The sequence below is a fragment of the Lipotes vexillifer genome, unplaced genomic scaffold (assembly GCF_000442215.2).
Source record: "Lipotes vexillifer unplaced genomic scaffold, Lipotes_vexillifer_v1.1 scaffold691, whole genome shotgun sequence".
Classification (NCBI taxonomy): Eukaryota; Metazoa; Chordata; class Mammalia; order Artiodactyla; family Lipotidae; genus Lipotes; species Lipotes vexillifer.
This window is the reverse complement of record NW_006788040.1, coordinates 3,706,722-3,731,518: the sequence shown is the minus strand read 5'-3', so window position 1 is coordinate 3,731,518 and position 24,797 is coordinate 3,706,722. Positions and strand designations below refer to the sequence as shown.

General features: G+C 49.2%; 1 protein-coding gene and 1 non-coding gene across 2 annotated transcripts; both read right to left on the bottom strand.

Moving 5' to 3' along the window:
- Positions 1-1,241: 1,241 nt before the first annotated feature.
- Positions 1,242-1,314, bottom strand: TRNAG-CCC (transfer RNA glycine (anticodon CCC)). The gene has a single exon. It is a non-coding gene; the product is annotated as a tRNA-Gly (tRNA).
- A 6,682-nt stretch (positions 1,315-7,996) lies between these two features.
- On the bottom strand, positions 7,997-15,648 carry NEFH (neurofilament heavy chain). The gene is made up of 4 exons (XM_007461172.1): positions 14,772-15,648; positions 12,678-12,877; positions 11,577-11,701; positions 7,997-9,845 (listed from the first exon to the last, which is right to left on the bottom strand). Exons 1-4 carry the CDS (start codon positions 15,646-15,648, stop codon positions 7,997-7,999), a joined length of 3,051 nt encoding a protein of 1,016 aa, XP_007461234.1.
- Positions 15,649-24,797: the final 9,149 nt, after the last annotated feature.

Here is a 24,797-nt window from a genome sequence, read left to right as displayed (position 1 = left end):
CCAAAAAAAAAAAAAAAATATATATATATATATATATATATATATATGTATATGTATATCTTGAATGAATTAACACATAAAGCTTATAGTCTGTAAAGAGAAGATTAAGGTAAAATGGTGTTAAATTTAATGAGTAAACTCAGATTTGGGATAGCAAGAAAGGCAGGAAATTATTTTTATAATCATTAATGTACTATTTAAGGCTGACATTCATATATATATAACTGTTAAAGAATCTCCAGGCGTTAGCAAAAACCATAGCAGCAACAAAAATCCCTCCATCCCTGTATCTCCCTCATCTGGGTATTACAACCTGCAGGATAGACTTCTCAGAAAGAAGCCAGACACCAGAGGTCACATATTGTGTGATTCTATTTATAGGAAATGTCCAGAATATATAAATCCATAGAGACAGAAAGCAGATTAGTGGTTTCCAGGGGCTGGGGCGGGGGAGGGGAAAATGGGAAAGACTGCTTAATGGGTAAGAGGTATCCTTTTGGAATATTGAAAAGTTCTGGAACTAGATAGTAGTAATAATTGTACAACATTGTGAATATACTAAATGTCACTAACGGTGAATTTTATGTGTATTTTCCTACAATAAATTTTTTTAAAAAATCTATTGAGGTGAAATTCACATAACATAAATTAACCACTTTAAAGTGAACTATCCAGTGGCATTTAGTACATTCACAATGTTGTGCAACCATCATCTCTACCTATCTCAAAACATTTTCATCACCCAAAGAGGAAACCCTGTACCTAATAGGCAGTCAGTCCCTATTTCCCCCTTTCTCCAGTTCCTGGCAACCACCAGTCTGCTTTCTATTTATTTAGCCATTGATGGGAATTTAGGCTGTTTCTACCTTTTGGCTGTTGTGAATAGTTCTGCTGTGAACATGTGTGTATATTTTTGTTTGAGTATCTGTTTTCAATTCTTTTGAGTATATAGCTAGGAGTGAAATTGCTCAGTTACATACTAATTCTATGTTTATCTTTTTGAGGACCCACCAAACTGCTTTCCACAGTAGCTACACCATTTCACATTCCTACCAGCAATGTATGATACAAGGTTTCCATTTTCTCCACATTCTCACCAACACTTGTTATCTCCCATTTTTATTTTATTATTATTTTTAAAAATATTTATTTATTTATTTTGCTGTGCCGGGCCTTAGTGGCCGCATGCAGGATCTTCATTGCGGCATGTGGGCTCTTTAGCTGCAGCATGTGGGATCTAGGTCCCTGACCAGGGATCGAACCTGGGTCCCCTGCATTGGGAGCTCAGAGTCTTAACCACTGGACCACCAGGGAAGCCCCTCCATTTTCAATCCTTTTAAATTTATTGAGGCTTGTTTATGGCCTAAGATATATGATCTGTCCTGGAGAATGTTCCATGTGCACTGGAGAAGAAATGTGTATTCTACTGTTGTTGCATGCAGTGTTCTATAGATATCTGTTAGGTCTCATTGATATAAATTACTTTTAAAATTAAAAACTTGTTTCTTTTTTGAAACAACATGTTTACTAATATAGAGGTAATTTAGGGACTTCCCTGGTGGTCCAGTGGGTAAGACTCCATGCTCCCAATGCAGGGGGCCAGGGTTTGATCCCTGGTTGGGGAACTAGATCCCACATGCATGCTACAACTAAGAAGTCCACATGCCGCAACTAAAAGAACCTGCATTGCTGCAACTAAGACCCGGCACAGCCAAAATAAATAAAAATAAACAATAAATAAATAAATATTTTTAAAAATAGAGGTAATTTAATTTATTTAGCCAATCTCCTATTGTATATTCAGAGTATTTTCCATTTTTCCAAAACATAAAGCGAAGTGAATATATTTTGTATTTGAATATTTCTGTACAGACTTGATTATTTAGGATACATTCCTAAAAGTGGCATACTTTGGTTAGAGTGTCTAAGCTTTTAAGGCTTTTAATATGTCTCATTATGTTGCCTTCCAGGAAGGTTTTGTCAATTTTCATTCCAATCATTAGTGTCAGGAAGTTCAAGTTTCTCTGCACACCCACAAACACTGGGTATCACTGCCTATTTGGATCTTCTGCTACAAGCACTCAAGCCACTGTGGACAGTTATCGTTGTTGCTGCCCAGCATCCACTCCTTTTTCTTCTGCTAACCATCCTCTAATTTTCTTTTGGAACCACATCTCACAAACTCTCAGTTTCAGTTTGAGGGGCCCAACGAGAATCAACCCCTGGACTTTTCCTGGAATATTGAAAAAGAGTTCTTTTTTCCCCCCAAGTTTCCTAAACAGGTGGGATGTAAGCCTGAAGCTTCTGGAGACCACATGGAGAGGTCCTGCCTGAGAATGAAGCCTACACAAAAGGAAACAGCTGAGAGATGAAGAAACGAGTGACAGGATCTTGGGGAACATTATTTGAGAATTCTCCTGGCTCTAGCTGTATCTGAAGCAAGTCAACCTTCTTAAACTCCTTGGTTATGTAAGCTAATATGTTATATCAATCATCATTATCAGTAGCAAGTATTTTGCTTAAACTAGTTTGATTCTGTTTGATTCCCCCTAAAAGAGTCCCTACTCTGCTCCCTCCAGGCACTTGGTAGGACTGCTCTGCCCATCCCCTCTGATGTTAGATATAAATGTGTGGATATAAATGTTTGGCTGATGAAATGTTGTCAGAAGAGACCTGTATCACTTCTAGGTAGAAGTTTTAAGAGCCTGTGCCTGGTTTGCCACATCCTCTCACCCCTGCCTTAGTGAACCTGGAAGCCTGGGTCTAGATGGATCCCCTATTAGCTTGGTCTTTGAATGACCGTTATGAACAGAGACCCCTGCCGACCTACCCAGAGTGTATAGCATAAGTGAGAAAGATGCTTTCTTTGTGTTAAGCCACCGAAATGTAGTTGTTTATTATTATAGACAGAACCTAACCTCTTCTTTCTGAAACAATCCCCCTGGGAAAAAAATGAAGGATGGTTTTCATCAGCTCAGCTGTATCTGCAGAGCCAACAGCTAACCAGCAGGAAGGGCACATCCTAAAGCAGTCAGCTCCTTCCACATTTCATCTCTGTCCCCCAGGCCTCTAACATCTGACAAGCAATTCCATAGCAAATTGACTCTTGGTTTTTCCTAAGGTTTGTTATCCTCCCAGAGGGAGGATGATTTTGTTTGGCAGATGGTTAAAGTCAGTCTGGTTGGTATCTGGCCAGCGAATCCTGCCTACAGCACTGAGTACACGTCCCGTTAGGGCAAAAAAGGAGGGACATCCTGGTCAGATTCTTCTGCCCTGCCTGTGCCACTTAGGGCCACCATGAGAATGATAGCATCAAGGAGCGCTGGAGATTTTGGCATTCTAAATACCTTCAGCATCTGGTTTAGGGGTGGCCATGTAATATGTCCCTGGAGAGGATGGAGGCAGGATGGCAGAGTAAGGATGAGCCTGGGTTCTGTGGTCAGACAGGGCCGAATTTAAATCCACGCTCCACCTCTTCCTGGCTCTGGACTTTGGGCAAGGTCTGCTTCTCTGAGCCTCAGTTTCCTCAACTGAGAAATGCAGGTTCAATAGTGCTCACTTCATTGGGCTGGCTGTTTTAGACTGTGGACATAAAGTATATAGTCCAGGGCCCAGTCCTTGGGGATGCTCAGTAAGTGGTGACCATGGATTCTAGTTTGGACAAGTCCCGTCTTTTCTTCTGTGGACATTAGCTGAGACAATGCTTCATGAGAGAGAGCCCTTGTAGCTCTAATACCTTTCATGTCTTCCCTGTGGTTTCAAAACTGAGAAAATGTAGATTTTCTAAGTAAGGGTCACTGAGGATAATTTAATAAAAAATCAGATTCTTAAGAAAATTAATATCCATGTAATTCATGTTTTCTCTATAGAACAAATAGGAAAATGTAGCTCTGCTACCAACTGGCTGTTGGGCCTTAGGCAGGCTCCTGTCTCTCTGGCCTCAATTTCCTCATCTGTATAATGGGATTGGACTAGATGTTATTTGGGTCCCTATTTGCTTTGACTGGTTATGATTTACTTATAGTAATATACAGGGGCCTTTGCCTTCTCTTCCCAACCCCCATCTATTCTTATTTTCTTTCTTTTTTTTAAGTCTTTATTGAATTTGTTACAATATTGCTTCTGTTTTATGTTTCGGTTTATTGGCGGGGAGACATGTGGGATCTTAGCTCCCTGACCAGGGATCGAACCCCCACCCCCTGCTTTGGAAGTCGAAGTCTTAACCACTGGGCTGCCAGGGAAATCCCTATTCTTATTTTCAACCATAGCTCTTAGGTTTTGGTATTTACTTCCATGTTTTTTTTGTTTTGTTTTCTTTTTTTGCGGTACGCGGGCCTCTCAGTGCTGTGGCCTCTCCCGTTGCGGAGCACAGGCTCTGGACGCGCAGGCCCAGCGGCCATGGCTTACGGGCCCAGCCACTCTGCGGCATGTGGGATCTTCCAGGACCGGGGCACGAATCCGTGTCCCCTGCATCGGCAGGCAGACTCTCAACCACTGCGCCACCAGGGAAACCCCCTACCTCCATGTTTTTAATCATATAAAATTTATTGATATATCTTAAACTTTCTTCTTAAACTTTTTATTTAAATATACAATTTATTGATACATCTTAAACTTTTTTCTTAAACTTTTTATTTTGAAGTAATTTTAAATTTACTGAAAAATTGCAAAGACAGCATAGAGAGCTCCTGAATGTCCTCACCCAGCTCCATCTCACGTTAACATCTTACATGATCATGGTACATTTGTCAAAACTAAAATTAAAATTAATGTTGGTACATTACTATTAACTGAATTACAAACTTTATTTGGAGGTCACCGTGTTTTCCACGAATGTTCCAGGATCCAGTCCAGGGTTCCATATTGCCCTGTGTCATTATGTCATCTTAGTCTCCTCTAGTCTGTGATAGTTTCTCAGTCTTTCTTTTCATTTATCAATACTAAGCATTTTCTCCAGAGGAGTATAAGAGATGAGTATTTTTGTCAATTACACACTCCATTTTCCCTTTCCCATTTTTTATCTTGCTTTTTGGTATAATCCATATTCATTGCTTTTGTTATTTTTATGTAAATATTGTTACCTGTTGATTTGACTAATGTGTTATAATTACACTTCCTCTTATACATAATTTTTTTGTTTGTCTTGGAGTTATTTTGTTTTCTTTGAAATTGATTAAATCTTCCCACACTCTCCAATAGTTCAGTAAAGGGGTTTCAATTCAATTTTATACATGGTGGATCATGTCAGATAATTTATCAGTTTAATTTTTTTCTTGGAACCTCCCCTTCTCTCCCCAGACCCACTCTAGTCTAGATAGGGCTGCACAGCTCTTGTCCATCAACTTTTCTTTGTCATCATTCTGGGGATTCCCTTCTTGTCTCTTCTTTGTTATAGTCCCTGTTTTCTGTATTCTTAGATTTTCTATTTCTTGGTGTATAGTCTCCTGTTGTTGGAGCATGTCCTCCTAGTGATTTCAGAGAAAGGGTTTATGGGAAGTAATTTTTGGGACTTTGTATGCTTTAAATTGCTCTTTATCTATCCTCACACTTGATTTATCAGTATAGACTTCTAGGCATTTCCCATCATTGAGAAGTTTGGGACCATTCTTGTTCTTGATCTTTTTTTTTTTTTTTCTTCCTCTCTCTCTCTCTAGAAGATTTTAGAATCCTCTCTATCCCTGGGTTCTGAAATGTCAGGTCCAGTTTATATAATTCAGACGGCTGACTCCACCCTGGATCTAGAGTTTGACATGTGACCCAGCAGGTCCAATTAGTATGTTCCATTAATTTCAGGATGGGCACATAACCTGACCATGTAATGAGACTCAGTTCTCAGACTTTGGTTGAACTGATGGGGACACAATCTCTCTCTCCCTGATTTGTACCTGGAAGCCCATAGCAAGCCCATAGCTACTTAGGATCTCCATGAAAAGAAGGCCTTCCTGAGAGAGAAGCTGTATTAGTTAACTATTTTATTTTGTTTTTATTTTTTGGCTGCGCTGGGTCTTCGTTGCTGCAAGCGGGCTTTTCTAGTTGTGGCGAGTGGGGGCTTCTCTTTCTTGCGGTGCACGGACTTCTCATTGTGGTGGCCTCTCTTGTTGCGGAGCACAGGCTCTAGGCACGTGGGCTTCAGGAGTTGCAGCACACGGGCTCAGTAGTTGCGGTTCACAGGCTCTAAAGCACAGGCTCAGTAGTTGTGGCACACGGGCTTAGTTGCTCCGTGGCATGTGGGATCTTCCTGGACCAGGACTCGAACCCGTGTCCCCTGCATTGGCAGGCGGATTCTTAACCACTGTGCCACCAGGGAAGTCCAGTCATCTATTTCTATGTAACATATTACCCCAAAACTTAGTGGCTTAAAACAACAAACATCTATCATCCAGGTGCCGTTTAGCTGGGTGCTTCTTCCTTAAGGTCTCTCAGAAGGCTGCAGCCAGGGTGTTGTCTGGGGCTGAAGGCTCAGCAGGGGAGAATCTGCATCTATGCTCAACAGTGTGGTTATTGGCAGGATTTGGTTTCTTATTGTACTGAGGACCGCAGTTCCTCACTGGCTGTTGGCCAGGGGCCTCTTTCAGTTCCTGGCCATGTGGGCTTCTCCTTCTTCCATTGGAATGAGCAAGTAGAATGAGCAAGAGAGAATAAGCAAAACAGAAGCCAGAATCTTTTTGTAATCTACTCTCAGAAATGACATCCCATCACTTTGCCATATTCTAGTCATTACAAGTAAATCATGAGGTCAAAATTTTACAGTAAAGACCCCACATAAATCCACAAGAGCACCACAGCTTTCAAACTTGTGTCTGGAGAAGCATGGAGTCCAATTAAGTGACTATTGACAAATTGTTCCCAATAGTGGTGACTATAGTCTTCACTACAGGTGAATTAGCTACATATGGCCCCTCATTCAGAAAGCTCATCCCTCCTTACAAAAAAGGACACATGCAGAACTCTTAAATAGATGGCTCAATGTCCTCAGGACCTCACCTGTTCCCAGACTAAAGCGTGCATTAGAATCAAGTGGGACTTGGTGAAACATACACTGTCCCAGGCCTACCCCTCAGACTCTGATTCAGTGGTCTAGGGTGGAGTCAAGGAGTGTGCATATTTATAAGGCTCCCAGATGATGCTTATGTAGGTGGTCCGTGGACCTCACTGAGAAACCACACACCAGGCCACCTGTCTACAAGATTTTAAAGATAAAGCACCGAGCACATTGCCTGGCACATGGTTTGTGCCCGGGAAATAGCCCAAGAGAGGCCTTGTAACTGGTCCCAGACCCGCACAAGACCTCTGATTCCCATTCAGTCCTGTGCATTCTTAAGAGTGAGATCAAGACCTCCCTTGCCCATCCCCCAGCCTGCCCACGGGAAAAGAATAAATAACAACAGCAGCATTTTCATTTTATAAGCACTTGGTTTTATTGCACAGAAGCAATTCAAAGTGGACTCCAGTGGAAAAGTGCGCCCTGGCATGGTTCAGTGGCCAGCGCCCAGCCCCACCTGCTCCAGCTCTTCCAGGATAGAGAGCTTTGGGCAAGGGCTCGACCACTCCTTTGGAAAACAGAAGGCATTCAGGAATAGGTTAAGACATCTCAAGCATAATGTGTTTCTAACTGCTCATTCATTATTGCGGTCATCTGTCAGTTGCACATACAGGAAATAAATGCACTTATTTGGAGAGGAGGGGGCAGTTTTTATAGTCAAGTGTTTACATGTGGCATTCGGCATATATCACATTCGGCTACATAAGCTATCATAACATAATTGTCCATCGCCTAGGGAGGGTTTGGGGCGTGGGGCCGGGAGTTGGGAGGACCCTCTCTTGCTAACACATTGCTAATAGAAATTCCTGTTTGGAGAAGGAGGGCCCATAGTCTAAGCAGAGTTTCTTCTTAAAGAAAAGGGAGAAAAAAAATGAAAATTTGTTACACTGACCCTTGAGCTCCCAGACCCTCCTGAGTTTCTTTGCCTGCTCTGGATGTTCCTTTCTCCCTGCCTTACTTCTCTCCCTTGGTGGCCTTGTCTTCTGTGGCCTTCTCTGGAGGCCTGCTGTCTTTCTGGTCTGTGCTAGAGGATTTCTCAGCCTTTTCTGCCTTGGCTTTGCCTGGTGTGGAGGCCTCCTTGCTGGGCTCCTTGGCTTGGGCCTCTGCTTTGGGTTTCTCCTCAGGCTTCTTGGCCTCTGTGGCCTTCCCCTCCTTGGCGTCTTTTTTCTCAGGTGCCGCTGGCGTCTCTTCCTTCTTTGGCTTTTCCGGCTCTTTCTCTGCTGCTTTGCTGGGTTCTTTGGCCTTGGCATCATCTGGTTCCTTCTTGGCCACCTCAGTCTTCTCTTTGGGTTTGGCTTCTTCCTTCCCCTTGGCAGCGGCCTCCTTCTCTGGGGTGGTTGCTTTTTTCTTATCTTCAGCCTCTTCCTTCTTGGCTTCAGCTTTGGGCTCTTTGGGCTTTTCCACAGCAGGGTCCTTCTCCTGGACCTCAGGCTTTGGAGCCTCCTTCTTGGGCACCTCATCTTTCTTGCTGTCCTTCTTCTCCTCAGTTTTCAGTGTGGCTGGAGCTTTCTCTTCCTCTGTCTTCTTTGGGGGCTCTTTGGCTTTCACCTCCTGGGCTTTCTCTTCCTCCTTCATGGGGGACTTTGCCTCCTCCTTCTTTGGGACCTCCTTCTCAGGAGGCTTGGCCTCCTCCTTCACAGGAGACTTGACCTTCTCTGGGGATTTGGCCTCCTCCTTGACAGGGCTTTTGGCCTTCTCCGGGGACTTTGCTTCTTCCTTCACGGGAGACTTGGCCTTCTCTGGGAACTTCACCTCCACTGGGGACTTGGCCTTCTCTGGAGATTTGGCCTCTTCCTTCTCTGGGGATTTGGCCTTCTCTGGAGATTTGGCCTCTTCCTTCTCTGGAGATTTGGCCTTCTCTGGAGATTTGGCCTCTTCCTTTACTGGGGACTTGGCCTTCTCTGGAGATTTGGCATCTTCCTTCACTGGGGACTTGGCCTTCTCTGGAGATTTGGCCTCTTCCTTCTCTGGAGATTTGGCATTCTCTGGAGATTTGGCCTCTTCCTTCACTGGGGACTTGGCCTTCTCTGGAGATTTGGCCTCTTCCTTCACTGGGGACTTGGCCTTCTCTGGGGACTTGGCCTCTTCCTTCTCTGGAGATTTGGCCTCTTCCTTCACTGGGGACTTGGCCTTCTCTGGAGATTTGGCCTCTTCCTTCTCTGGAGATTTGGCCTTCTCTGGAGATTTGGCCTCTTCCTTCACTGGGGACTTGGCCTTCTCTGGAGATTTGGCCTCTTCCTTCACTGGGGACTTGGCCTTCTCTGGGGACTTGGCCTCTTCCTGATTAGATTTGGCCTCTTCCTTCACTGGGGACTTGGCCTTCTCTGGAGATTTGGCCTCTTCCTTCACAGGGGACTTGGCCTTCTCTGGAGACTTCACTCCTTCTGGGGACTTGGCCTTCTCAGGAGACTTGGCCTCAGCTGGTGATTTTGCTTCTTCTTTCATAGGGGACTCAGCCTTTTCTGGGGACTTGCCTTCTTCCTTCACTGGGGACTTGGCCTCCTCTTTCTCTGGAGATGCAGCCTCTTCTGCTGAGGGAGATTTTGCTGCTTCTTCTCCCCCTTCCTCCTCCTCTTTGGCCTCTTTCTCTTCTTCTTCAGTCACTTCCTCAGTCAGCTGGACCTCCTCTGTCTGTTCCTGCACAATCACAGTTTCCTTCTCTGACTTTTCTACCACCTTGATCTTCTCTTCACTTTTGACTTTTATATGAGTGGTTATGGCAGGGATTTTGGGGAGTCCTTCTAGAAGGGAGAAAGGACTCGGGCCAAAGCCAATCCGACACTCTTCACCCTCCAGGAGTTTTCTGCAGAATGGATAATGGAACACGTTACTATTAACTCAGAGCCGATCAATAAGTTAGGGGGCTTCCTGAGCTACTCTGAAGGTCCACCGCATCCAGTGATATGCACTTTGGTGGAGGAAGGGATGTGAATGGTGGGCACTTTGAGACTGGAGAAGGTCACTTAGCAGATCATCCCAGGGACCACCCAGAATCCACACCCCAATGGCACTGCTCTTGTTTAATGCAGCTAAGGTTGCAACTTATAAAACTTTTTCTCCTGAAAAAATGGCCCTCAAGAGAAAACACCTATATTAACAACATTTATACTTATTGTCCCTCAACTAAAATGTTATTCAAGAGAAAGGTGGGAGTATGAGCAAGGAATTCCACATGTATAAACCTGGGTTTAAGAGGTCTTAGAATGTTCCCATTTGAATTTCAAGGGTCTCCTGTTACCTTATAGTCTCATCCTTTGGGTTTCAGGAACATGGTGGGGGCAGTTTCCACTCTTTCCTACTCACTAGATGTGTGACTTTAGCTAAGCCACTCAAACTCTTTCATCCTCAGTCTCCTCACTGGTAAAAACAGGGTTCCAGTAACATGGTGGGGGCAGTTTCCTCTCTTTCCTACTCACTAGATGTGTGACTTTAGCTAAGCCACTCAAACTCTTTCATCCTCAGTCTCCTCACTGGTAAAAACAGGGTCATTAAGAGACCTAACCTCAGAGGGTTGTTTCAGTGAAATAATAAATAAAAAGAACCTGGCAATACCTACCTCAGAGTAAGTGTAGGGGTTACCCATACAGACCAGTGCTTTGCAAATTTAACGGCATGCAAATCACCCAGGGATCTGATTAAAATGCAGATTTTGATTCAACAGGTCTGGGGTGCCTTTCTAACCAGCTTTCAGATAATGTTGATTGTGCTACTCCATGGACAACACTTTGAGTAGCAAGACTACAGATTAGAGCCAAGACGTGGGAAGTGAAGGGTCATTAGCCAACAACTGGGACAGGTCTTCACGGGGTCAGCCCTGTTCCTTAGCAGGAAACTGCTAAGCTGGGAGGTCTCTTGGCTTTCTCATGGCTACTTTTTACTGAGGGCTTTCTCTGTGGCAGCCCAGTGGTACCTGTGTTACCTGGATTAGCTCAGGAACAGGATTAGCACCTCCTCCCAACAATCCCAGGACGTGGGTACTGTTATTATCACTCCTATTTTATTTCCCCAGGAAACAACTGCTCAGAGAGCTAGGAATCTCTAAGAGGTAGAGTTGTGAAGGCCCTTGTCAACTCAGGTACCTCCTTTCCCTCCAAGCCAACCTCTAGCTGGCTGGATTTGGGAAGAGGGTGAGGAGCTTTAACCCTCTGAATCACTGTCAGAATGAAACTAAGTCACTCTCAAGATATGTGTCTCTCAAAAGGTAGAATGGTGGTTGCCAGGGCTGCAGGGAGGGAAGGGAAGGGAGTGGAGAGTTACTGTTTAATGAGCACTGAATTTCAGTTTGGGAAGATGAAAAACGGTCTGGACATAGATGATGGTGATGATTGCACAATAATGTAAATATTTTTAATGCCCCTGAACTGTATACTTAAAAATGGCTAAATGGTAAATTTTCTGTTATATACATTTCACCGCAATACGAAAAAAAAATTTTTTTTTGTCTCTAAGACTGGCAGGCTACTTCACTGTGGGGCTTAAAATCCAAGGCTTCTCCTTCTAAGAACCACCACCCAAAGGCCCCTGGCCCCCTCACCTGTAAGCAGCAATCTCAATATCCAGAGCCATCTTGACATTGAGCAGGTCCTGGTACTCTCGGAGCTGGGCTGCCATCTCCCACTTGGTGTTCCTGAGCTCAGCATCCAGCTGCTGGATGGCTTCCTGGGGAGGAGAAGTCACATACATGTCACGCGCCAGTCAGCATTCTGGCCCTCAGCACTGGAGGAGCTGGGGCGGGCTATGCAAACCCAACGTAGTCCTGTTCAGCCAGGCTTGCTGGGGCCAACCCCCACCCGGTGAAAGCTACGGATCTCATTCATGGACATGAAAGCCACCTGAAACAAAACTCCTGCTGTGTGTATAACCTCAGCCTGGGGAGTGGTCTGGAACGAAACACACCAGACACCAACAATGGTCATCACAGGTCAGTGGGATGATGGGTGAATTTTTATAGATCTTAAGCTTAGAAAGGGCTCAGTGGGAACACGGCCTTGTCTGCTTTGGCTCCCTATTGTTTCCCCAGTGCTCCAAAGTGCTTGCCACACAGTAGAGGCTTGGGAGTCATCTGTTGACCGAGACAATACACAGAAGCACGCTCAACACGAGCTGAAGCTTCTCCCCTGACCCCAAGCCCACTTAGCCACTGCTTGAAGTGAATCAGTATGGCTGATTTTTATTGCCTCCTTTTTCTACAATCACCATATATTACTTGCATAATAAGCTCTTTAAAAGCGATATTTTCTTCTGGCAGTTGTCTTTAATGGGAGGTATCTGCCAAGGCCTTCCCCAGGCTACCCTCACTCATAGACACTGGTTATTGTTTACTGAATGCCCACTATGACCAAGATCCTGCTGAGCACACTCACTCCTCACATGAAAAGTTCGTCTCTCTCTTTAAGCTTCATAGCTCTGCAAAGGAGGCTTTTTTTTCCCCATTGCATTGAGGGAATTCAGAGTCAGAGAGGCAGTCACTTTCCTGGGGTCACACGGCTAGAAAGACATACTGGTACCCCTGGTATGTCTGACTCCAAGGCCCATGGTCTTAACTACGATGACCCCACTCAAAGAGGGGAAATGACTTGTCCAGGGTCACCCAACCAGGTGAGACAATCTGGCTCTCTGCCCCAACCCTGCCCACCTGATAGGATGCGATGTCAGCCTGATGACGGTCCTCCAGCTCAGAGCGCTGCCTCTCCAGTGAGTCCTTGGTGCTTTTGAGCGCCTCCAGCTCTGTGGTCCTGGCCTGCAGCTGCCGCCGGTACTCAGTTATCTCCTCCTGTGCCAAGCGCATGGCATCTGTATTCACCTTGGCTGCCTCTGACAGTCGGTCCAGTCTCACTGGGAGAGAAGGGAGTAGGGCACAGGGTTAGACACAACTGGATTTGGATTCTACTGCCCAGATCTGGAAGGTGGCACACATGGGTTGAGGACCTACTGAGTGCCGGTGCCATCTTGGATGCTTAACTCACCGTATCCTTTGTGATAGGCAAATGACGACTGCCCAAGGCCGGTAGGCCAGTTTGAGCAGCAGAGCTGGGATTCAGATCTAGTGTCTATCTGGCTCCAAAGATCACACTGTCTCCACAAACTCAGGATCTGGAAACTCTGCATGGCAAAGGAAGCCCACATTTCTGGTCCTCCTGGTTCAGCTCCCCAGCAAAGGCTGGCAGTGCTAAGGGTCATATGTGAAACCTGACCCATGGAGCTTAACTCTGAGCTTGTGGTTGAACAAGTGAATGAGTCTGTGACCTTTAGAGGCATGAGGGCGCCGTGAGCCACCATGTAGCCATAGCCCCTTCCTTGCAGGTTTCTGCTTTGCAGAGCCCAAGGTCACTGCAGAGCCTGGGGCCTGCGTGCCAGCTCCTCTGTCCCTTCCTCCCCCTTGCTGCGCATTCTCTAGCACAGGAGCCCCTGTGCCAATGGCAGCCACACCCTGGCCCCTGTCAGCAATGGGCTGCAGGTTCCCAGAAGACTTTTCAGGGACCAATGGGGGTCTGGAGGCTAGTCTGAACCTCCTGAATGTGGACATCCTGAATCCTGAGATAATGACACTCAGGACCTGAGTCTTAGGAGTGGGGGAGGAAGAAGGGATGCCAGCTGGGTGGTCCAGAAGTCCTGAGATGGATGAAGGGCAACGCCCAAGAGAGCAGAGAGGTTTGCTTTGGGAGGAGCCTTGCTGCAGAGATGGGGGAGGGGATGGTTCTGCCACTGCAGAGGAGAGGAACTGGAAAAGCAATGCATCAAAATCCCAGCTTTTCTGGTTTTTCTCTGCTAGTACTGGCAAAGACTTAGAAACCATCCAAGTGGGTGAGGATTCTTACGCACTGTGGATCACAGACCTGTCTGAAAATCACTGAAGCCTCTGTACCCTCTCCCAAGAACAATGCAGAAGTTTCACAGACAGTTTCAGGAAGGCTCATGGAGCTCCCCAGGGTAAGAAGCCCAGTTAGTCGACCCCCCTTTCAACCCCAAAAGAAATGAAAACCAGAGAGGGCAAGTGTTGGTCAAAGTCACCCTGCAGGTGCTGCGCACAGCTTCAAAGCTGCTGCAGCTGCAACCTAGCTGACTCAGGGTGGCACGGAGTTGGGGGAGGGAGATGGGTTTGGGAGGCTCCCGGCTTTTCTGAAGGGGAGCAAGGACATTAAAGGGCCCACACGCCACTTCAGCTTCATGCACCAATTGGTTGTAATGGTGGTCCCCCTGGGGAGAAAGAATGTGAGAATGACCCACCCTCCCCAACTGTAGTGGGTAGGAGCCCGATAGGTGTCAGAATAGGGTTCCCTGCAGTGTGCAAGAAAGGGGGTGGGCAGCATTGGACAGGGAAGCCATGTTACTTTGAAGGGCAAAGAGCGCCCCAGCGACTAGAAGCCGGCACCGCTCTGGAGCACTAGAGGGAACCTGGTGAAGAGGGGCCTCATAGTGGGGTTACCAAAACTCGGGAGAAGGAGCAGAGAGGACCCAGAGTTGAAGGACAGATATAAGGACCCTGGAGAAGGCCAAAGGAGAACCTAGAGTTGGGGGGAAGAGGAGGGGGTGTTCCACAAGAGACCCAGAGTAAAACTGTTTTTTAACTAAGAGGCATGCACTCTGCAGGAGGAAGCTGAGCAGCGCACCATCCAGTCCAGCCACCTCTATGCAGAGTCCACCAGCACCCTAAGTCACGCCACCCTTCCCCTCACTAACCGACCAACAGAGGGCGCCCCATCCTCCCTGTCCCCGCTCGCCTGCGAACCTCGGAACCACTCCTCGGACTGTAGCGTGCTCTGCACTGCGTGGCCTTCCAGCTGCGCGCGGATCTCGCGCAGTGCCGACGTCACGTCGCACTTGAGGGCGTCGCGCGCCTCGGCCTGCGCCTGAGTCTGCGCGGCGCTGCTGCCCTGGATCTGGCCGAGCAACTCGCCCACCTCCTGCTGGTGGTGACGCCGCAGGTAGCCGCACTCTTCCTGCAGGGCCTGAGCCTTCTTCTGCAGCTCGACGCGCGCCGCTTCGGCCTCCTGCGCAAAGCGCGCAAGTGCGCGCGCCGCCGCCTCAGCCTCCTCGCGCTGCCGGGCCTCGTCGTCTAGGCGCTGGCGCACGTGCGCGATGTCCTCCAGCAGGTGCTCTTGCTCCAGGCGCAGCTGGCCGCGGGCCGCGCCCAAGCGCAGCACAGCGCCGCGCATCTCGCGCACCTCGCGCTCGTATAGCTCGCCCATGGCGGCGCGGCCCGCCTGCTGCTGCCGCAGCGCCGCCGCCTCTCCCTCCAGGCTGCGGTTATGTGCCTCGAGCTGCCGCACCTTGTCGATGTAGCCCGCGAAGCGGTCGTTCAGCGCCTGCAGCTGTTCCTTCTCGCTGCGCGCCGCCGCCGCCGCCACCACGCAGCCCTCCGGTCCGTTGCTCAGCGTGTCTAACGAGTCGGTGCTGGAGGCGGCTCCCGCGCCGCGGAAGCGGCTCGGCGAGGCCGACACGGAGCTCACGGACGTCCGCGCCCATGAGTGGAAGCCGCTGGAGGAGCCGGCTGCAGAGCGCGCTCCACCCGCGCCGCCCTTGCGAGTCAGCCCGTAGTGCAGACTGCCGCCTCCGTGGAGCGGCGCGAAGGCGCCCAGCAGCGCCTCAGCGCCGCTGAAGCTCATCTTGGCCGGAGCAGGTGCGGCTGCCGGCGGAGCGGGAACCCGAGGCCGGGACGGGGCGGGCGGCAGTGCGGTAGCACCCGGCCGGCCGGCCCTTTTATAGCAGCCCGGCGGGGTCCAGCCCCTCAGCAGTTGCTGGGGGGGTGAGCAGGGGAGGAGGGCCCCGCCCTCTACGCCTCCTCCCCCAGCGGCCCGGGGCCGGGTGGCTCCGCCGCAGTGAGAGGGGCGGGGCAGGGAAACCAAGGAGTGAAGGGGAATCGACGACGCAGCGTCAGAGAAGCACCCCCGAAGCAGAGTCAGGCGGTAAAGGACTCCCGGAGTGGACCGAAGGGGAGCCCCCTGGTGCGGGTCGGGAGACCCTGCTACTATGTTCAGAATTAAAGAAGGAGCCTGAAATGGGGGGAGGGCAAGGAGACCTGATGGAAATAGGGACAGGATGCCTTCGGGATGGAGTGATAGAAAACTCGGTAGGATGAGAGGACCCCCGAATGAGAGGGAGCACAGGTTTTTTCTCATAGTTAGACCCTCAGGATAGGGGATGCAGAGTGTCTGCAGCCGGCCCGGAATAGGGGAGGGAGAAAAGTAATCCTGAATGGAAGCATAGTGGGCACTACAGAGGGTAGAGGTAGAAAACCCCTGAGTGGAGGTATACTGTTCCCCTAGTAGCTAGAGGGGCCACCAGGAGAGGGCTCAAGGAACTTTGCAGCCGGCTCCGGAATAGGGGGGGGAGGCCCTGCAGTTGGGGAGGGCGACAAGGCTGCCCTGAATTGGGCGTGTGGGAGACACTGCAGAGGATGGAGAAGGGAAGCCTGGATTGGGGGACACAGTGGTCTCCGCAGGATAGGAGGCAGGAGACCCTACAACCGGCCCCAGCAAGGAGGGCCCTAAGTGAAGTGGCAGAGGTGTGTGAGGGTCAGAGAACCAAGAGTGGGCGTGCTGCGGGGAACTTGGCATGAAGCTGGGAGAGTTGATGCCTGTGGGGAGTGAGGGAAGTGACAGGAGGGCTAGGAGTAACTCAGGCCAGGGTCTGCACACTGAGGTCATCTCCACAGTTGCTGGCAAATGACCTTGGACAAGTTGTCCCCCATCCCCTCCACTCGGTTTTCCCATCTTTACAGAGAAAGGACCTTGCCCTGGGTCAGGCTGCAACTTGAGACCCCCTGCTCCCCCAGCAGCTTCTGACTTGGGGGATCTCTGGCAGAACTGGGGGAGGAGAACCCTCCTACTGCCCGTGGATATAGCAGCCACTTTCCCACAACTAGGAAGCCCATCTTTGTTCCTCTCCCCTCCCCATCTCCTCAGCTTCAACTTGTCTCTCCCCGACACCCACAACAGACAAGTGGGTGCCATGATAGATTTCCCTTCTCCCCCCCAGAGAAGTGGTGGGATGCTTTCAGGGTACCAGAGTCCCTCACCCCCTTAAACCCTAATTCACGTAGAAAAGAGGACCCTGGTATTTGGAGGACCCTGCAACAGCTGGTGGTTATTTGGCTTTTTCTTGGGTTTGGCTCCTGTCAAGTGCCTTGGGAGTGGGGGCGGCGCTGCGGCTGGTGCTTCAGCACCAGGGACAGGGCCTACTGCTCATTGTTGGGGAGGAAGGGGTTAATTAGCCTCTGCCTTTCCCTTGAGGGATGGGACGGAGGAATGCCATCTCCCCCTTGCCTGATCCCTGTGCTATGCAGATAGGGAGCTGAGGAGGGATGGGTGAATGATCCAGTGGAGAAACACCGGCAGCCAGAGACCCAGCCCCTTGACCTTCTGCTAGGGATCCTGTCCCCTGTTTTCTGTGACATTCTCCCACATACACACCTGGGCTGTCTTGCCTCTCCATTGGGAGCTGAAGGGACACCCCTAGATGCCAGATGCCAGGAGGGAGCCTTGAGACCTCCTGGGGAGTCAGTGTAGACTCCCCTCCCAGACCTGAGCCTCCCTCAGGCAGTTAACCCAAACCCCACTACATTTCCAGTTTAACATGGTTTTCATTCTGTAGGATCCCCAGGATGGGGACAGAAAAATACCCTAGGAAAGACCTATGCCAGTTCTTTTCTCTTTGCCCTCCACCTCACTCCCAGACCCCTGGTTCTAAGCAGACCCTCAGAGATGGGGAAGTGATGGCGCTGTCCCTTTAACCACGTTTTACAGGGAGGAGGGTGCGCTGGGGAGGAGGAGGGAGGGGGAAGGGAGTTTCTGGTTTTGCATGGAGAAGCAGAACATGATGAAGCATTTTTCTCCTGTTTAAAGATCCAGCCATGCTCCAGTTTGCAGGGGGCAGAAGGGCACCTTTGCAGTTGGTGGAGGATGGAGGTGAGTGTCTGGTCTGAGGCTTCTGAGAATGGCATTTGGGGGGCTCAAGAGGACTCCCATGCTCTCACATGGCTCCCCATTACTTGTCATTCTGCTTGGAATCTTGCCATTAGAGCCCTGTTCCTTTGGGTCTTTTCAGTCATCTGCATAATGCAGATGCATCCTCTGGGTGTGGGGAGGCTGACAAGCAGCTGACAGCAAGGGAGAGTGGTAGTAGAGGCTGGGTAAAAGAGGGGAGGGGCCAAGATGGATTCTGTCAAGGCTGGGGGGCCACAAACATGAGATTCTAAGCAAGAAGTCCCAAGCATGATTCATGTGGCTGGGGAAAATGACATGAGGGTGGGAGTCCTGGGGTCAGTGCCCCCCAAAGGGCCCTTCAGGCTCACCTCCAGGAAGCCATCCGTTTTACCCCTACATGTAGTCAGTTATCCCCTCCATGGTCCCCAGTGCTAATCCACCACATCACACTTACCACTCCGAGTTGTCATTGGGTGAATGAATGGATGGATGAATAAATTCCATCAGTTCTCCAGCCAAACTTGTGGTCTAGAGGGAACTAAAAATGATCCTGCCCTGAGTCCTTGAGTCTCAAATCACTTTCATCTTCCTGCCCTCAATTCTTACCATTTGAAAGTGAGTAGAACAACATATTCATTCATTCATTCATTCATCCATTCTTCACATGTTTACTGAGTGCCTGCAATGTGATAGGCACACACAAAACACGGAGGTTCAGAACCCCATAAACCTCTAAAATTGCCTCCCTGGGACAAGGGTTCTCAAGTCCTTCCCAAATCCCAGTGCAGCATTTCCCAGGGCACCTTCTTGAGGATGGTGATAAGTGTTCCTCAAAAAAGAGAGGAAAAGAAGAATTTCACAGTTAAAGGAGTTAAACAGGGCTCTTGGGGCAACCCTTGGAGCCTGGATGTGGTGATGAGCATCGGGAATCTCCCAGAGGTGCCAAGTTCCCCAAACTTATTAGACCACAGGCCCTTCTTGTCCCCAAGTGTCACCCACATCGGCCCGCACTGCAGAACCCACTCAGACATGGGCTTCAGCCCCTGTACCCCCTGGGCTGCCATCTGGGCTCCTGCATACCCGCAAGGTTAGTGCTCTTCAGGAACAGGGCTGCAGTGTGAAGGGTAAAGCAGTACAGCCCTCGGTGAATATCGGCCAAGCATTGCTGCCACTTACATCATTCATTCAGCGTCTACAGGATTAGACCCTGTGGTGAGCAGTGGGGACTCTGAAGAATGAGACCCTAGTGAGGGGGAATCCCCCCATGTGTACAGCAGAGAGAACTCGGCCACCACTCTCCCCTTGGTACCTCCTCAAACTTAGCAAGGATCACTAGGCAAGGATCACTGTCCCTATTATAGATGAGTAAATGAAGGCCAGGGTAAGGTAGTGAGTTGCCCGAGTTGACCCAGTGACAGGGTCTCAAATCATTCAAGCTTAAGCTGGTGCTGTACACAGTGGGTGGAAATCCATTTCTCAGGTGCAGTCGGGGCCCAGATGGCCTTAGGTTGGAGGAATGAGAGGCCCCCAGAGAGAGAACAGGTAGCTGGCTGGAATTGGGGTCTGGCCCCTGACAGATCGCCCAGCTGAGAGCCTCTGTGACCTGTGACCCAATGTCAGCACATCCTTTACTTGTGGTCTCACTCCCAGCCTGGGCATCCTGCACCACTGTGTCACCTCTCTGTGACCACTGTTTGGGGGTGCATTTGCTAAACTCATTCTCTTCCTCCTTTCCATAGAACTTGAACTTTTCTAACATGGAAAATTCTACTATCTTGTCTCCTCCCATACAATTTAAGCTTCATAAGGACAGGGACTTTCGCCTGTCTTATTCAGTACAGCTTTCCTCAGCCCTTGGAACAATGGCTGGCAAACAGTAGGTGTTTAACAAGTAGTCGAATACCTGAGCAGTCTTGCCTGAGAAGCTGGTGAGCACCTGGGTATTTCAGCACCAGGTATCTGGACAGCTCCAGGCCGGCTCAGCCCTTGGAGGGTGGCCGCCGCAGGCTTAGAGACTCCCAGCCAGCCTGAGCTGCCCGCGGTCACCTTTGCTGGGACTCAAGCCCTGCCCACTGCATTGCTTGTAAACTCACCTCAGTAATACCTTTTCCTTTTTGAGTTCCTCAATTACTTTTACGTATTTGTGAAGTGCCAAGCATTTCTCTTTCTCCTTATCTCTCTTTGGTGCTCATCATGCCTCCCTCACAGACTCTCTCTCCTTGCCTTCTCTCTGTTCCTTCTTCTATCACGTTCTTCCATCTCTCCCCCACCCCCAGTTTCTCTGTCCTCCTTATCCCTTTCCTCCTCCCCTCTTCCTCCTCCCGCTCCTTAGAGGTGTCCTATTTTTGCAGGCCTTGATTTATAGTAAAGGGGAGGCAGCCTCCCTCCCCCTACTCCCTTTATGAAACAGACAGCAAAAACTGAACTACGTGCAGTTTTGCATGAGCCTCCCCCTCCTAGTATCCGCCCATAGTTGTAACCACAAGGGGGACTGGCCCAAAGCTGATGAAAGCCTGCAGCAGGTCTGCCTGTCCACCCATCTGTCTGCTGCCCTGGGATGACACCGTGTGGGAGGCTGAATTCTGCCACAAAGGTCAGGAGCTGGTGGGTGAATTTACAGATCCGCCCCATCTCTCCCGCTCTGGTTCCCTTTGCGAGCAATTATGGATGAATGATTCTCCGGCTGTGGTTCCCGAGTCTGAGGGTGAGACGGTTCATTCGTTTTCCCTAAGGAAAAAGTTGTAGCAACTGGATGAGGCATTTGGAGTTACACACGTTCTAGGGCTGTTTTATTCTTGTTATCTAGTGCAAGAGGCTAAGCAATAATAGGACTCAAGCCTCTCTGCTAAGGAGGGGAAGAGGTACCTCTGCTTTTTTTTTGGATGCATTTTATTTGCTTCAGTAATGGAAATCAAATAGTTGTGCTTTAACTAACATGATTTCATTAAAAAAGCATTATTGCATGGTTTGACATTTTTGCAGGGATCATCAAATATTTTCTTTAAAGCTTTGAACCAGTCATGTTCATCATTATTTCAAAACATGTTCATCATTATTTCAGTTGAGTATGACACATCAACTGAAATTTTACATACGTGCAAAAATGTCCATCTCATCATAATTTCACTATGCAAGTTTTTCTTTTTCTTTTCTTTTTTGGTTTTTTTTTGCAGTACGCGGGCCTCTCACTGTTGTGGCCTCTCCCGTTGCAGAACACAGGCTCCAGACGCGCAGGCTCAGCGGCCATGGCTCACGGGCCCAGCCGCTCCACGGCATGTGGGATCTTCCCGGACGGGGGCACGAACCCGTGTCCCCTGCATCGGCAGGCGGACTCTCAACCACCGCGCCGCCAGGGAAGCCCTCTTTTTTTTTTTAACTTAATTTTTATTGGAGTATAGTTGTGAGGTACCTCTGCTTTTACACCTGGCCTCTTTTACACCTGGCCTCTCTCATTCCAGCAGCCCTATGAAATAGAGACGGTTACTATCCCCACTTCATGGTTTGGGAAATGGAGGTTCGGAGAGGTTGGGAAACTTGCCCCAGGTCACAGCTAGTAAGTGGTGAAGCTGGGATTCAAACCCAGGTCTGATGGGCTCCACAGCAAGTATGCTCAACTACAAGACTGTGCTATCACCTCTCACGTTCATAGGAAGGCCCAGCTAGGTTCCCACAGGACCACTGCTTTAGAACTGGACCCAGCACTTTCCTGGTCCCATCACACTGGCTGGAGCTTTGCTCTGGGAGTTCCTTCCAGCATCTTGATGGAAGCAAGGGGGGTTGAGAACTGGCATTGTCTTGGGGAAGGAGGCCCCCAAGGCAGTACAGTCAGGAAGTTGAAATGACAGCTGACAGCTTTCTGGATGGCCTACCCTGAGGAGACAGATAACTAGACAGCAGTCATGGAATGATGATTGATGTTCACAGTGTAGATCTTGAGTCATCAAGAAAACAATTTTGGCAACCTCTGTGTGGTGAGCACTTGCCTGCTGTGTGCTGGCCCCCTATGTATGTGGTGTCTGCAACAACTGCCCTAGGTCTGCAGGGTCATCCTCCAATACAGAGTAGGACGTCTAAGTCAGAGAAAGTGACCTGCCAAGGTCACTGAGCAAGGTGGTGGTGGGGCTGTGGCTCACAGCAGGGCCACCTGCACTTCCTGGGATCCACAATCGCTCTCAGAAAAAAATATTTCAGTGGTGCTTCATCTCTTTATTCTGGAGGAGAAGGCTGTCCATAGTACATTTGAGAAAGATTCTATGCCAATGAGTTTAAATTGGGGTGTTGAGGCTTAGGGGGAGAACTATCAGTTGGATAAAAGTTCATTTCTGATGGTCAGTGTTGGCAGGTAAATGAGGCATTACTGGGCCTTAAAAGAGGCCCCTACAAATGGGCACAGCCAGGGCTCTGGGGACATGAAGCTTGCTTTGCTGAGGGGCAGCCACATCCTGGCCCATCCCTTTAAAGTCAGTCTGCATGAGGACACACAGGGCCTGGCAGCAGCCTGGCACCACCCAAAAGCAGCAAACGCCAGCAGCAAGGAGACATGCCAGGAAGGTTTCTAAAACCTCTTCCTCGGCCCTGAGCCAGGCGCCTGCCACGGATGCATGGACGGAAGACTGAGGGAGCCCATAGCAGACCTGGACCGGGCACTCGGTCACACACGCCGGTAAAAACTCTGCTGGGCACCTGAACCGCCTTCTGGCTTCTGGGGAGGTTAGTGGTGAAGAAAGGAGGAGACAGAGCTGACCTTGAGGTCTTTGCTCTCTCAGGGGGAGTTAGTGGAAAAAATGTGCTTTTTATTTAAAAATTTAAGACATCCTGCCACAGTGCTGGTCACCAAAGCAAATCCCCCGGCCCGCGCATAACCTCTGAGTCAGAATCTCTGGTGGAGGGGCCTGGGGATGTACATCCTGAACCAGTGTCCCTACAGCAGAACTGCCTGTGTTGATCTGGCCTTGACCAACCTTTCAAGTTCACTGATTGAGCCCTGCTGTTAAGTCTTTTACATACCTTATCTCATTTAGGTGTCACATCCACTCTAAGAAGCTTTGGTGAGAAAAATTGAGGCCTGGAGAAGTTAAATCACTTGCCAAGCACAAAACTTGGCTCTAGAACATGGCCACCCGGTCCCACCTCCTTGTCTTTGCTCACAACTGGACCTCTCCTGGGAATGCTGCCCCGCCTCATCTCTTCAGTCCAAGACTTCCTCCTCCTCCATGTCCTTCCTGCTGCCTTGAACCCCATTCATCACCTAGGTGCCTGTCCTGGGACCTAGGTGATGGCATGTGCTGGAGTCCCTGGTGCCTGTGCCTTCACATCCTTCCTAGACCATGAGTCCATGAGTGCAGGGAGTGGTCCTTGTACTGGGGCACTCAGGATGTGTGCAGTGGGTGAACATATGGTGGGGATATAAACACTTGAGGCACAGAGAGAAGGACACAAGAATGTTTCCTGGTGGTGGCTTTGGAGGGGGCAGGGCTGGATGGAAAGGACAGAGAGAGCTGGTATGCCCTCCCCTGCCCACATCCCTCTCTGCCCAAATCTCTTCTGCCTTCCAGGCCCACCTCCATGATATTCTTTTTTTTTTTTAATTTAATTAATTAATTAATTTATTTATTTATTTATTTGGCTGCGTTGGGTCTTCATTGCTGTGTGCGGGCTTTCTCTAGTTGTGGCAAGCGGGGACTACTCTTCGTTGCAGTGTGCGGACTTCTCATTGTCATGGCTCCTCTTGCTGCGGAGCACGGGCTCTAGGCGCGGGGGCTTCAGTAGTTGTGTCTCGCGGGCTCAGTAGTTGTGGCTCGTGGGCTCTAGAGCACAGGCTCAGTAGTTGTGGCACACGGGCTTAGTTGCTCCGTGGCATGTGGGATCTTCCTGGAGCAGGGCTGGAACCCGTGTCCCCTGCCTTGGCAGGTGGATTCTTAACCACTGTGCCACCAGGGAAGTCCCTCCATGAAATTCTTGATTCTGCCATAATCTCTTGTACCCGGAGCTTCTTCTCTGACATCCTTTCCCCCACCCCAAATTCACTTCCCCCATTTACATAACTTCTCTTTATGCTTTAGCTATTCCATGTTAACTCTGCCTTCAGGGAGCCTTCCCTACCCCCAACGTGTGGGCTCCCATAGCCCCCTGCCCTTCCCTCATTCTAGCCTAACACCGTATTCTAAAGGGCTATTTGTCTCCTAACTGGACTTTGGGCAAGGGTGACAGGCATCTCTTATTCAATGTTTCTTCCCTAGGACCTGGTACCAGAGTATTACCTCAGTGAAGTTTGTTGAATGAATAAATGCCAGTCCACGGTGACTTCCTATAGACTGTCCTCCACCTTATCCATCTATAATTAGAGCCATCTTGGACTGCGTTTCACAACCCAGAGTTCAAGGAAGCCAGGCTAGAGGGCCTTAAAGGCCATCAGTTGTACAGATGAGGAAAGTGAGGCCCAAGTGGTCAGTGGCAGGTCTGACTCCCAGCCAGTGCTTTCACGGCAGCTCACAGCTACCTTGCTTCTGGTTCTGAGGCTGAAGGTCCTTGGAAGCAGGAATAGACACGTGGACTTTATTTCCTGTCCTGGCAAGGAGGGTACTTTGCCCATTATCACAATCATTGCCTTTTACTGGGTGCTTACAAGGTGCCAGATCTTTTACATGTATCTTTCCCACAGTTTGCAATTCTCACAATTTACACAGGGAAGTAAGGTACAATTACCCTTAATTACAATGAACAAACTGAGGCAAGTTAAATAGCGTGGATATTTATCAATGTGTCTTCTAGTTTCTCTCAAAAACTTATCGGGGTTCCATTGGAGCCTCACAAGACACGTCATCAGCCCA

What these genes read in the sequence shown, in the direction of transcription:
- NEFH (XM_007461172.1), bottom strand. Translation starts at nt 15,648, where the DNA reads ATGAGCTTCAGCGGCGCTGAGGCGCTGCTGGGCGCCTTCGCGCCGCTC. An exon ending in GTCCGAGGAGTGGTTCCGAG is followed by an intron (nt 12,878 to 14,771) that starts GTTCGCAGGCGA and finishes CTTCTCTCCCAG; the next exon opens with TGAGACTGGACCGACTGTCA. An exon ending in CTGACATCGCATCCTATCAG is followed by an intron (nt 11,702 to 12,677) that starts GTGGGCAGGGTT and finishes TCTCCTCCCCAG; the next exon opens with GAAGCCATCCAGCAGCTGGA.